The 11421-nt window shown below is 57.2% G+C and overlaps 2 protein-coding genes across 3 annotated transcripts; both read left to right on the top strand.

Moving 5' to 3' along the window:
• Window positions 1-128: 128 nt before the first annotated feature.
• PLOD3 (procollagen-lysine, 2-oxoglutarate 5-dioxygenase 3) lies at window positions 129-6921 on the top strand. 2 transcript variants are annotated; one of them, XM_005879165.2, is made up of 18 exons: window positions 150-354; window positions 498-634; window positions 748-911; window positions 1064-1176; window positions 1347-1410; window positions 1882-1979; window positions 2317-2418; window positions 2558-2683; window positions 2970-3091; window positions 3357-3461; window positions 3574-3699; window positions 3988-4129; window positions 4214-4327; window positions 4516-4584; window positions 5090-5194; window positions 5694-5840; window positions 6000-6125; window positions 6481-6921. In XM_005879165.2, the coding sequence occupies exons 1-18, from the start codon at window positions 214-216 to the stop codon at window positions 6634-6636; spliced, it is 2157 nt and encodes a 718-aa protein (XP_005879227.1). In that variant the 5' UTR covers window positions 150-213; the 3' UTR covers window positions 6637-6921. The 2 variants fall into 2 exon arrangements, with proteins under 2 accessions (XP_014405644.1, XP_005879227.1); XM_014550158.1 differs by having other exon boundaries at window positions 129-354; window positions 3988-4327.
• Window positions 6922-9774: 2853 nt separating this feature from the next.
• On the top strand, window positions 9775-11415 carry LOC102238718 (2-acylglycerol O-acyltransferase 2-B-like). The gene is made up of 5 exons (XM_005879129.2): window positions 9775-9955; window positions 10164-10342; window positions 10464-10668; window positions 10848-11022; window positions 11070-11415. Exons 1-5 carry the CDS (start codon window positions 9874-9876, stop codon window positions 11308-11310), a joined length of 882 nt encoding a protein of 293 aa, XP_005879191.1. The 5' UTR covers window positions 9775-9873; the 3' UTR covers window positions 11311-11415.
• The last annotated feature ends 6 nt before the right edge of the window (window positions 11416-11421 follow it).

Genomic DNA, 11421 nt, shown 5'->3' with positions numbered 1-11421 from the left:
GGGGGGCACGGGGGGGGCGGGCTCTCCCTCGCCTGTGCTCTTGGGGACGGAACCGCTCACTCCCACCCCGTGCTGGCTGACCCCGTATTCCGGGTGTCACTGCTCTCACTGGGGTCGCAGTTTCCTTGGGGGAAGATCTAGGAGGGATGGGGAAACAAAAAGTAAGGGGCACGAGCAGAGTTTGGAGGAGGGAAGAAGACCTGAGATGAGTGCATGTGGGGCGGTGAGCCGGGGGAGTGTCCTCATTCCCCGCTGGTCACAGAGAAGCTGCTGGTGATCACCGTGGCCACAGCCGAGACGGAGGGATACCGGCGTTTCCTTCGATCCGCTGAGTTCTTCAACTATACAGTGCGGGTAGGAGAGGAATGCCTCCTGGTGCTGGGGGGAGGGGGGGGAGGATTCCAGCTGGAGGAGTGCGCTGAGGGCTGGATGCCTGGGGTCCCACGGTGAGCCTGGCCCGCTGAATGCCTGCCTGGCGCGGCGGATCTCCCCCGCAGACACTGGGCCTGGGAGAGAAGTGGCGAGGGGGTGATGTGGCCAGAACAGTCGGTGGAGGACAGAAGGTCAGGTGGCTAAAGAAGGAAATGGAGAAATATGCAGACCGGGAGGATATGATCATCATGTTTGTGGACAGGTAAAGGGGCTGGGGTAGGGAGAAAGGTGGGGGGGGGTGGCAAACAAGAGGAAGAGGGTGAGGATACTACGGTTCCCAGCGGCTGTCCTGTTCATCCTCCCCTTCCTTGCCAGCTATGATGTGATTTTGGCTGGCAGCCCCTCAGAACTGCTGAAGAAGTTCGTCCAGAGTGGCAGCCGCCTGCTGTTCTCTGCAGAGAGCTTCTGCTGGCCCGAGTGGGGGCTGGCAGAGCAGTACCCTGAGGTGGGCACGGGGAAGCGCTTCCTCAACTCTGGTGGTGAGTGGCAGAGTGCCTGAGGCAGAGGGAGCCGGAGTGATGGGGTCTAGAGTGTTCCAGGCACCTGGAGCCCAGAGAGGGCGTGGAGACAGGTTCATGGGACCCAGGGAGTCTTGGAGTCAGCTCCTCTCCACCCCCCACCCCCCCAACAGGATTCATTGGCTTTGCCCCCACCGTCCACAAAATTGTCCGCCAGTGGAAGTACAAGGATGACGATGATGATCAGCTGTTCTACACTCGACTCTATCTGGACCCAGGACTGAGGGTAGGGACGGACAGAGAAGGGGTGGCCACCTGCAGCTCTGTGGGGATGGCAGGCCTTAGCTGAAGGGGAGAGAAGGCGTAAAGAGGCTTTGGGAAAGACGTAAAGAGAAAAGAGTGAGAAATGATGTCCCACCCCTTCTTGAATTAACTGCTCCATCTTATCCCATCCAGGAGAAATTCAGCCTTAATCTGGATCATAAATCCCGGATCTTTCAGAACCTCAACGGGGCTTTAGGTGAGGAGAAAGGCAAATCAGAAGGGGAGATGAGAGAGGCTGCTGGGGGTCCTGAATTAGGAAGGGGCTCCTGCTGGAATTGGGGTTGTCTTCAACTCGTGTTTCTGTTAACTTCATCAAGTGTCTGAATGGCTGATAGATAAAGTTGCATGGTGCTAACAGTGGTAAAAGCAGTGGCTGTCCTACCTAACATCTATAAAACACACTCTGTGCCAAGGCCCTGGGTCAGGGGCTTTACTTCTGTAATTTCATTAACACAACAATGCTACAAAGGAGGACTGGGGTCTGTGGTTATCTACATGTTACAGATGAGGAAACCACCTCACTGAGGGGCTGGTGACTTGTCCAGGTCACACTGAAGGACATCCCCAGGGTGGCATCAGAGTAGCTGGGTTCCCCCATATTTTGAAGCACCTGCTGCAGGGCAGTTTCAAGAGAAAGCAAGTCTAAATCCTGGCATGTCTTCCCCAGATGAGGTGGTTTTAAAATTTGATCAAAATCGTGTGCGTATACGGAATGTGGCCTACGACACGCTTCCTGTTGTGGTGCATGGGAACGGTCCCACTAAGGTACCCCAATGGCTCATACCCTCAGCCCCAGCCCCTGCCCCATTCAATCCTGGCCTCAGGCCTGGCCCCAGCTCCTGCCCCATACCTAGCCCCAGCCCCTCACCCCTGTCCCAGGCTTGGCCCCACAACCTCTGTCCCTGCCCCAGACCTGATCCCAGCCCCTGAGTACCTCCCGCCCTTCTGAGCAGTTGGTCCTTCCCAGCCCCAGCAGAAGAGGTATGAGGAGAGGTTCTCAGTGCCCACTGCTCCCTTCCTTGTTCCTGTCTGTCTGCCCGACTTCCCTCATCTCTGGTGATGGGCTCCTCTGCCTAGCCTCTCTCGCCGTCTCTTCCAACAGCTCCAGCTGAATTACCTGGGAAACTATGTCCCCAATGGCTGGACTCCTGGGGGAGGCTGTGGATTCTGTGACCAGGACCGGAGGACACTCCCAGCGGGGCAGGTGAGGAGGGGTCGGGCAGGAGAGCACACTGAAGCAGGGGCGGCAGAGGTCCTGGGAACCCCCAAACCTGGCCACGTTGTAGAGGACAGACCAAGTGGGAGTACCAGGCTTTCCATGAGCCCTGTCATGTATCTTCCAGCCTCCCCCCCGGGTGCTTCTGGCCGTGTTTGTGGAACAACCAACCCCGTTCCTGCCCCGCTTCCTGCAGAGGCTGATGCTCCTGGACTATCCCCCCGACAGGATCACCCTCTTCTTGCATAACAATGTGAGACACCCTGACCGTCTCTCCATGTGGCCCTTCCAAGGGACCTGCCCTGATCAGAACTCCCCCCTGCCCCCCAATTGCTTCCTACGCTCTGTTCACTCACCACCTTTCCTATCCCATCCCTCAGGTGCCATCTTCTCTATTTTTTTACTCTATCTTTATTGTTGAAAGTGTTACAAATGTCCCCCTTTTTTCTCTCCATTGACCCCCTCCACCCCATCCTTGCCTCCCAGGTGCCATCTTTTCTGCCCTCTCAGCACCCTCCCCCCTTTCCTCCCATCTCCAGGAGGTGTACCATGAGCCCCACATTGCCGACTCCTGGCCCCAGCTCCAGGACCACTTCTCAGCTGTGAAGCTGGTGGGGCCGGAGGAGGCCCTGACCCCAGGCGAGGCCAGGGACATGGCCATGTGAGTGAGACCTGGGCAGGGAGGATCAGTGGGGGAAAGGAGGTGGGAGGTGATGAGGCTGCCACCCACTGCACCACCCTTCCTTCTCCATCCACCATCCAGCTTCTCCATGGCCTCCATAGTACTGCCTTCCTGGCCTCCATATGTACTGTCCCTCCCTTGCCCCTCTCTCACAGACTGGACAACCTGGAGGTCCCAGAGTGAGGGGGAGTTTCACCCCCTCTGCAGCTGCTTCAGTTTCAGCTCCTCTGTCTGTTGGTCGCAGGGACAAGTGTCGGCAGGACCCCGAGTGTGAATTCTACTTCAGTCTGGACGCTGATGCCGTCATCACCAACCAGCAGGTCCTGCGCATCCTCATTGAAGAAAACAGGTTGCTTGCCTGGCTCAGCCAGAGGGCCCCCAAGTAGTCCCCCGGGGACCCCAGCTCCTTCCCTGGGCATGGGGCTCGCCTTTGCCCAGTCCTCACATCCACCTGTTCATAGGAAGGTCATAGCACCCATGCTGTCCCGCCATGGGAAGCTGTGGTCAAACTTCTGGGGAGCCCTGAGTCCCGACGAGTACTACGCGCGCTCCGAGGACTACGTGGAGTTGGTGCAGCGGAAGCGAGTGTGAGTCCTGCCAGGGCTGCAGCCCCTCTCCTCCTCCCACCTGGGCCTGAACAGATGCCCCCATCCTCTCCCAAAGCCTCCGTCTCAGGGATCTTCTGGTGCAGCTGTGGGTAGAAACTGACTGTGGAGGGGGACACTGGTGGGTTGTGACCAGCAGTGCTTGACAGAGGAAGTGAGATGGCCTCTCAGCTCAGAAAGTGGGTGCCCTGACGGAAGAGGCTCCCAGGCTGAATTGGGCAGAATTTGGGGGGCTACCCACCTAGCTGACCCTAGTGTCGGTACCTCCAGGGGCGTGTGGAATGTGCCCTACATTTCCCAGGCATATGTGATCCGGGGGGAGACCTTAAGGACAGAGCTGCCTCAGAGGGAGGTGTTCTCCGGCAGTGACACCGACCCAGACATGGCCTTCTGTAAGAGCCTGAGGGACAAGGTGAGCATGGCAGCAGGACCCAGTGCTGGGGTGCCGGGAGGCAGCCACCTCGTGTCTCCTTCTCACACCCTCTCCCCACTCCAGGGCATCTTCCTCCATCTCAGCAATCAACATGAATTTGGCCGCCTCCTGGCCACTTCCCGGTATGACACAGACCACCTACACCCCGACCTCTGGCAGATCTTTGACAACCCCCTGGTGAGTGGGGGGCCCCTGGCTCAAAGAGTGTGAATGCCCTTCACTATAGGAGGATGCACATGGGCATGACACCCTTGCAGGACCTGCGACTGCCCAGGGAGGGGCTGTCCAGGTGCTGGGGTTTCCTGGGTGGGACCAGAGGAAGTAAAGAGGACACACATCAAGGTGTACCCCTACTTCCTCCCCAGGACTGGAAGGAGCAGTATATTCACGAGAACTACAGCCGGGCTCTGGAAGGGGAGGGACTCGTGGAACAGGTGAGCCTCACTCAGGACCCCTTACTGCCTGGTGGCTGTCATCCCTTGGGTCCACCGTCTGGATTAGTGGTTTCCAAACTGACTTTCCTCAGGTGCCTTAGGCTTTTCTCCTCGGGCACGATGAAGGCAAAGGCTGATCAGATAGGCTTTCAGCTCCCCACTCCAGCATGACTCAGTGAGCCTCTTGTCTACAAAATGACACTTTTGTGGAGAAGTTTGGAAAGCACTGTCTCAGAATCTGCACCTCCAGGACTCTCCTGCCGTTTGTGCTGTGTTCTCCGTGCTGCTCCCATTGCCTCTGGCCCAGCCTCTCCTGGCCGAGCCCTTGCTGTGGCTCATCACCTCACTCAGACCCCCATTCTCCTAGCTTCTCTCATCTCCTGGCTTCCCTTTCTCCTCCTGCTTTTTCTCTCCTTCATTGGCTGCCACCCCTCTGTGCCCCCCTCCCCCTGTGTCACCCAGCCCTGTGACTGAACAAGTTATTCTTCCCCTGCCCTGTCCTTAGCCATGCCCAGATGTGTACTGGTTCCCTCTGCTCTCAGACCAAATGTGTGATGAGCTGGTGGAGGAAATGGAGCACTATGGTCAGTGGTCAGGAGGCCGGCATGAGGTGAGAGGGGCTGGGGAAGGGGAGAAGGGAGGACCCCTTCCAGGAGAAGGGAGTTGTTGGGTCCGATGGAGGGAAAATAGTATCAGGGGAGTGGGAACAGAGAGCGGTCCCCAAGGGGATGGGCCCACAAGGGTCACAGCTACATTTATTTATTCATTTATGAAGAAATCCTTATTGGGCAGGTCCTCAGTGCCAGCCCCTGAAGTGCACTGTTGAGTTGTGCAGGCCAAACACTGCCCTCTCACCTGTGCTGTCAGTAGCGGTAGCACTCCAGGTGCTGTGGGAGCCACAGTAGGGGCCCTTGGCCCAGACTTGGGGGACCAAGGGACCTCACAGAAGAGGTGCCATCTTAGCTGAGACTTAGACAATAAGAGTGGGTCAAGCTAAGAAGCGGTTGAGGCTGTTCCAGATGAGGGAACAGGGGCTTTAAGACCTGGGAGCAAGAGGAGAGGGGAGGCTGGCACGGCTCTGTCAAAGGCTCAGTGCCCACTGTCCACAGGACTCAAGACTAGCTGGAGGCTACGAGAATGTGCCCACCGTAGACATCCACATGAAGCAGGTGGGCTATGAGGACCAGTGGCTGCAGCTGCTGAGGACGTACGTGGGGCCCATGACCGAGAGCCTGTTCCCAGGCTACCACACCAAGGTGGGCGCTGCTCCTGCCACCCTTGCTCCCTCAACCTCCCCACACCCCAGTCCCAGACCCCTGCAGCTACTCCCACTCCTTGGACAGCAGCTGTCACTTCCTCAGAAGAGCCCCAGGACCTGAGGGTCATCCCTCCGCCTCTTTTCTCATGTCCCACAGACCCGGGCAGTGATGAACTTTGTGGTCCGCTACCGGCCGGATGAACAGCCTTCTCTGCGGCCACATCATGATTCATCCACCTTCACTCTCAACGTTGCTCTCAACCACAAGGACCTGGATTATGAGGTGAGCCCCTAGTGTCTTCCCACTTCAGGGCACCACCAGGGCCCCTGCATGTGCGCGGCGCGCGCGCGCACACACACACACACACACACACCCCTACTAGAACCTTGTGTCCACTCCCTTACTCCCCTGCACACAGCCTGCCCCCTGCACATTTCCCAGTTATTTTGCTGCTATCCTCTCCTGGGTCACTTCCAGGCTGGCTCCTGCCCGCTTCCTCCTGTGTCTCCCCATCTGCTGACCCCCCAACCCCCCTAAAAGCCCCCTCCCTTATAGCTTTAGTCTGCCTCTTGTGTCCTTGTGTCTGTCTGCCCCCAGCACCATGTCTACTCACTCTCCCCTTCTGTCCCCTTCCCAGGGAGGTGGCTGCCGCTTCTTACGCTATGACTGTTCGATCTCAGCCCCACGGAAGGGCTGGGGGCTTCTGCACCCAGGCCGTCTCACCCACTACCATGAGGGGCTGCCTACCACGAGGGGCACTCGCTACATCATGGTGTCCTTTGTCGACCCCTGACACTCAACCACTCTGCCAAACCTCTCCTGCCGTTGTGCCTTCTCATGCCCCACTCCTTGGAGAGGGTCTGTCTGGCTCTTTATCTACTGAGTGTATGTTCGGTGTGTCTGGGACTGGATGTCTCACCTCGCTCCCCAACCCCCAACACACAGCCCTCTCAAGAAGCTCCTGGAGCCCCCTTGTCCCTCCCTTCAGCCCCCAAGAGTTCATGGGAGAGCTTATGGGGTTCCCCATGTGATAACTTATTGTTTCTTAGCCTCACTCCCAATAAAGGAGGATTTGTAATTTTCGAGTCCATTTATTATCTTTCATCTACTTATTGACCTTGCACCCCTCCTGCCACCCAGAGTAGAGAGAGACCAGAGTTACTCCAAAGAAAGAGAACAGAGAAGAGGAAAAGGCAGAAGCAGAATGTGTGGGAACCTGGGAGCTTCCCCGGATCCCAGTTCTCACTGCCCTTCATTGCCTGAGCTTGGGAAGTGCCTTAGAAGGGCCAAACCAAAAGGACTTCACTGTCAGGTTCTGTTGAAAGCCACCCCCGCCCCACTGTCCCGCACTCCTCCCTGATAGCATCTGTCATCACTTGATGGCATCTTTACACGAAAGGCGGGTGGCATATCCCTGAGCTGGGGCTCCAGGGATGGTGCTCAGAGAAGGAAGGCTCCCTGGGGGCATGTGTTCTATGAGGGAAGGCAGGCAGGGGCCCTACTGCTGCTGCTGGGACCTAAGCTTTTAGTTGGGGGGCATCAGGAAAGGAAAAGCCCTGGTGGGTCAGTCCAAGGAAAGCCTCCTGGAAGAGGAATATGAAGCAGCCTCGGAAAAGAGACCTGCTGAGAGCAGGTCTTGCTTCCAGCCTCTGGGGGCCATCAGGCCCTTGCCAAGACCCCTTCACCCAGGGACCCTGAGGCCAGCCAGCCACGCCCCTTCAGCTGGGTCTTTCCCAGCCTTGCATCAGCCTATCTTCCCTGAATTTATCTTCAAGTGTTCGCTTGCAGAAGAAGCCTTTTAAAAACCAAACAGGCCTGTTCACCTGTCCCAGGAAATTTCCTGCCTCCTACACCCCACTTGCTGTCCACTTTATTCCTGCCTGACTCCCGGGAAAACTTCCCTATGAAACCTTCCTTCCTGGGGGGTGGGGCAGGTCACCTGAGTGGGTGGATCGCCTTACCACAAGGACTGAGCATTTCTCTGGCTAGACTTTTAAGTTCTCTTACCCTGCCTGGTGGTGGAAGTGTGCAGAGAAGGGACAGCAGAAAATGCCTCCTGGTAAGGTCCCTGGACAAGGAAGCCTGCGCCAGAATGGGACAGAAAGGGTGTGCCAACCTGGGCATTGGAAGCTGTCTCCTACAGTGGGCCCATTCATTTACAAAGCATCTCCCAGGGCTGCAGTGATGAGGACATTACCTGCCTCTTGTTGCTTACAGTGTAGGGGAGACCTTAATCTGAAAATTACCATAATGGAGGGGAAATCTTTTATGCTAGGAAAGCATGTGACAGAGGCACTTGGTGGGATGGGTGTCAGACTTTCCTAAAGAAGTGACATTCCCTATGCCAGTGCATTCTGTCCTTAAGAAGGCCGGACCTCCAGAGAAGCTATTTTACCAGAACCTAACATATTGGAGTTTTATCAGACCTTATCAAACCTGGAGAAAGAGAAATGTACAGTCGGCCCCCTCTAGCCACCCTGCTGCACCTGGAGCAGACTGAGAAGTGTGGGAGACCGCCTATTGTCTTCACTAGCAGAGAGGTGTGCACAAGGAACCCGGAAGGCTGGTGATCCTTGAAGCCCTTGCAAAGGTCAGCGCTGTGCACCCATTGTTAGTCCAGACAATGGTAGCTGAAGCAACTTCCCCATTTATTATTATGTAAATCCTTGCTGATGGGCTAGTCTGCCTGTTACTGGAAATTGCCTGCCTAAGGGCTATGGGTGTATCCCAAACCAATAAAGGGTTGGCACGGCCTGAGCACCAGTGGAAGTCCTTCTCCTTGAGTTGGACTTGCCCGCCTGGTCCCCCAATATTTCCAAATTATCTCTTGTCTTTTCTCTTTCATTTGTGTGCGGCTCCTCTTCCAGATCCTGAACCCTGAACCACGCGGGACGTGGAGGGAAACATTTACCACAGAGAAGCATGCGTGGAGTTCACAGTTCAGGGATACAGGTTCACTAAAAGACTGAGGCCTTGGTCATAGGACTGTAGACGCTTCCCCTTCCCCACACCTTACCACCACACCACTAAAGGCCTACTTACTATATAGTTCCTTTTATCTAGTACTAGAGGCCCGATGCATGAAGATTCATGCAAGAATAGGCCTTCCTTCCCCTGGCTGCCAGCACCGACCTCCCTCCAGCACCTGGGACCGGGGCCTTCGCTCCAGGCCTGAGCCACCTCCGCCTTTGCTCTGGGCCGGAGCCACCGCCTCCATCTTTGTCATGTCAATTTGCATATTCCCTCCTTATTGGCTGTGGGTGCCGCCATCTTTGTTGCGAAGTGATGGACAATTTGCATATCCTGTATTTATTAGATAGGATATCATGCCTGGCTTTCAACAAAAAATTTCAAAATATACTAAAAAGCAAAAAGCATAGTTTGAAGAGACAGAACAAGCACCATAACCAGATTCAGATATGGTAGTGATGTTGGCATTAGCACACCTGGAATAAAAAAAAATAAAAGAAGTGACCTTCCCTGACCTGGAGAAGGTGCCAGCTCCCACAGGCCTCTGGTCACGGGTTGGGTAGGGTCATGGTGATAGTGAGGACTGGCCCCATCCCACTTGGAGGGGTGCCCACTGTTCAGTGGGCCCTCTCTTGAGGGGCTCCCCAATCCTTAGCTTTTCCCACAAAGCCCTTTCCTCTGCAGCGTCTCTGCACAGAGTCCTAGGCTGCCTAAAGGTTTTCAGGCTGTTCTCACTCATGTTGGGAGCCCTGCCATTCGACACCACTCTGGCAACCACCCCCCCACCCCCTCCCTCTGTTAGCTCTTCACAGAGGTGGGACGTCCTGACAAACACAAAGTCCAAACACCTTCCTCCCCCATCCACCACCCCCACCCCCGCTCATTTCCATGAGCTCAAGTAGTGGTTAACCCTTCCTTGCCTGAGCTCATCAGAGCCTAGTGTGCAAGTCACCAAAAGAAATGAAAATGGGGTGGAACCGGGGTCAGGGCCAATGGGTTGGGCCAAAAGGGGGTATGCTTAAGAGCTCAGCGTGACCCCTGTGCGACACCCCTCTACAGAATGCCGGCCTCTTCCAGCCTCTTCTGCCGGAGTCTCCAGGTGTTCGCTGTCCTACAATGGCTCTTCCTCTTCTTGGGGCTGTGTGAGTCCCTGAATCCCTGGACCTAACCTCCACACACACACCTGAGGCTCTGCTGCCATCATTACCACAAAGGGGGAGGTGGGGCAGGGATCTTCTGGGTCCTTCAAGGAGTGAGAAGGAATTAGTTGGGACAGGGAAGGGAGTGGGCAAGGGGGAGACCTGGAACTTAAATGCCCAGGTTCTGAGACCCCCCTTACCCATCCTCCAGCCCAGGTGTGCCTGGCTGTGCTGATCCTTGCACTCCTAAGCCGGGCCTGGATACTAGGGGTCCTCTACCTGGTCTGGCTCTATGGAGACAGGGACACGCCACAGACAGGAGGTCGCAGATCTGCCTGGGTCCGCAACTGGGCCATCTGGAGACATTTCCGGGACTACTTCCCCATCACGGTGAGGGCCCCCAGGAACCCTCTACTGGGTTGGGGACAGATACAAAATAGACCCTTGGAGTCATCTTCCCCAAACGTCCAATCTCACCGCCAGGGCGGGTTGTGCACCCTCTGCCCCCCAGCTGGTTAAAACCGCAGAGTTGGATCCCTCCCACAACTATCTCTTCGGCTTCCACCCTCATGGCGTCCTGGTCATCGGGGCCTTCAGCAACTTCTGCACAGAGGCCACCGGCTTCTCCCGCCTCTTCCCTGGCCTCTGCCCGCACCTGCTCATGCTGCCCTGTTGGTTTCACCTTCCTGTCTTCCGGGACTACAGCATGCTTAGTGGTGAGGAGTGGGGACCCCGAGCTCGGGAGCGAAGTCCCTGCTGTCACCTCTTACCTGCCCTCCTCCCGCCTGGGGGCCCCTGGTCCCAGCTCTACTTTCCCGGTGCCCTCCCCTCCCGGCTCCTCTAGAGGACCCAGGCGCCAGGGCCACCCCCTCCCCAGCCTTTGCCTCCTCCCCAGGTTTGGTGTCCGCAGCCAAGGCCAGCGCCGCCTATCTGTTGTCCCGGCCTGGGGGCGGCCAGGTGGCCGTCCTGGCGGTGGGAGGGCCCCTGGAGGCGCTGGAGGCAAAGCCCGGAGCGCTGAGCTTGCGGATCCGGAATCAGAAGGGATTTGTCAAGCTGGCGCTGGAGCACGGGTGAGGATGCCGGGGTGGTCGCAGTCCCCCTCTCCCCCCGCCCCCAGGGCCTCTCTGGTGCCTGTCTTCTCTTTTGGGGAGAACGAACTCTACCAGCAGTTCCCGAACCCACCGGGCTCGTGGGTGCGGACGGCTCAGGAAGCGCTGCAGCCGCTGCTGAGGGTGTCCCTGCCGCTGTTCCACGGCCGCCTGGGCCTCCTGCCCTTTCGCAGGCCCATCTACACCGTAGGTGAGCCGGGGCCCGCGCGCTCCCCGGGCCGGACGGTACGGTCCCTGGTTGGGGTCTAAGGTCCTGACCAGCCGCCGGTGACGGCCACGCCGACCTCACCCTCAAGCTGGCCTTTGACAACTGTTAGCACCATGACCTCGGGTCGCTCCGCATTCCGCCCACAGTGGGGA

Source organism: Myotis brandtii, unplaced genomic scaffold (genome assembly GCF_000412655.1).
Source record: "Myotis brandtii unplaced genomic scaffold, ASM41265v1 scaffold583, whole genome shotgun sequence".
In the NCBI taxonomy this organism is placed as follows: Eukaryota; Metazoa; Chordata; class Mammalia; order Chiroptera; family Vespertilionidae; genus Myotis; species Myotis brandtii.
Note: the sequence above shows the minus strand (reverse complement) of the source record. Positions and strands in the feature narration are given on the sequence as shown.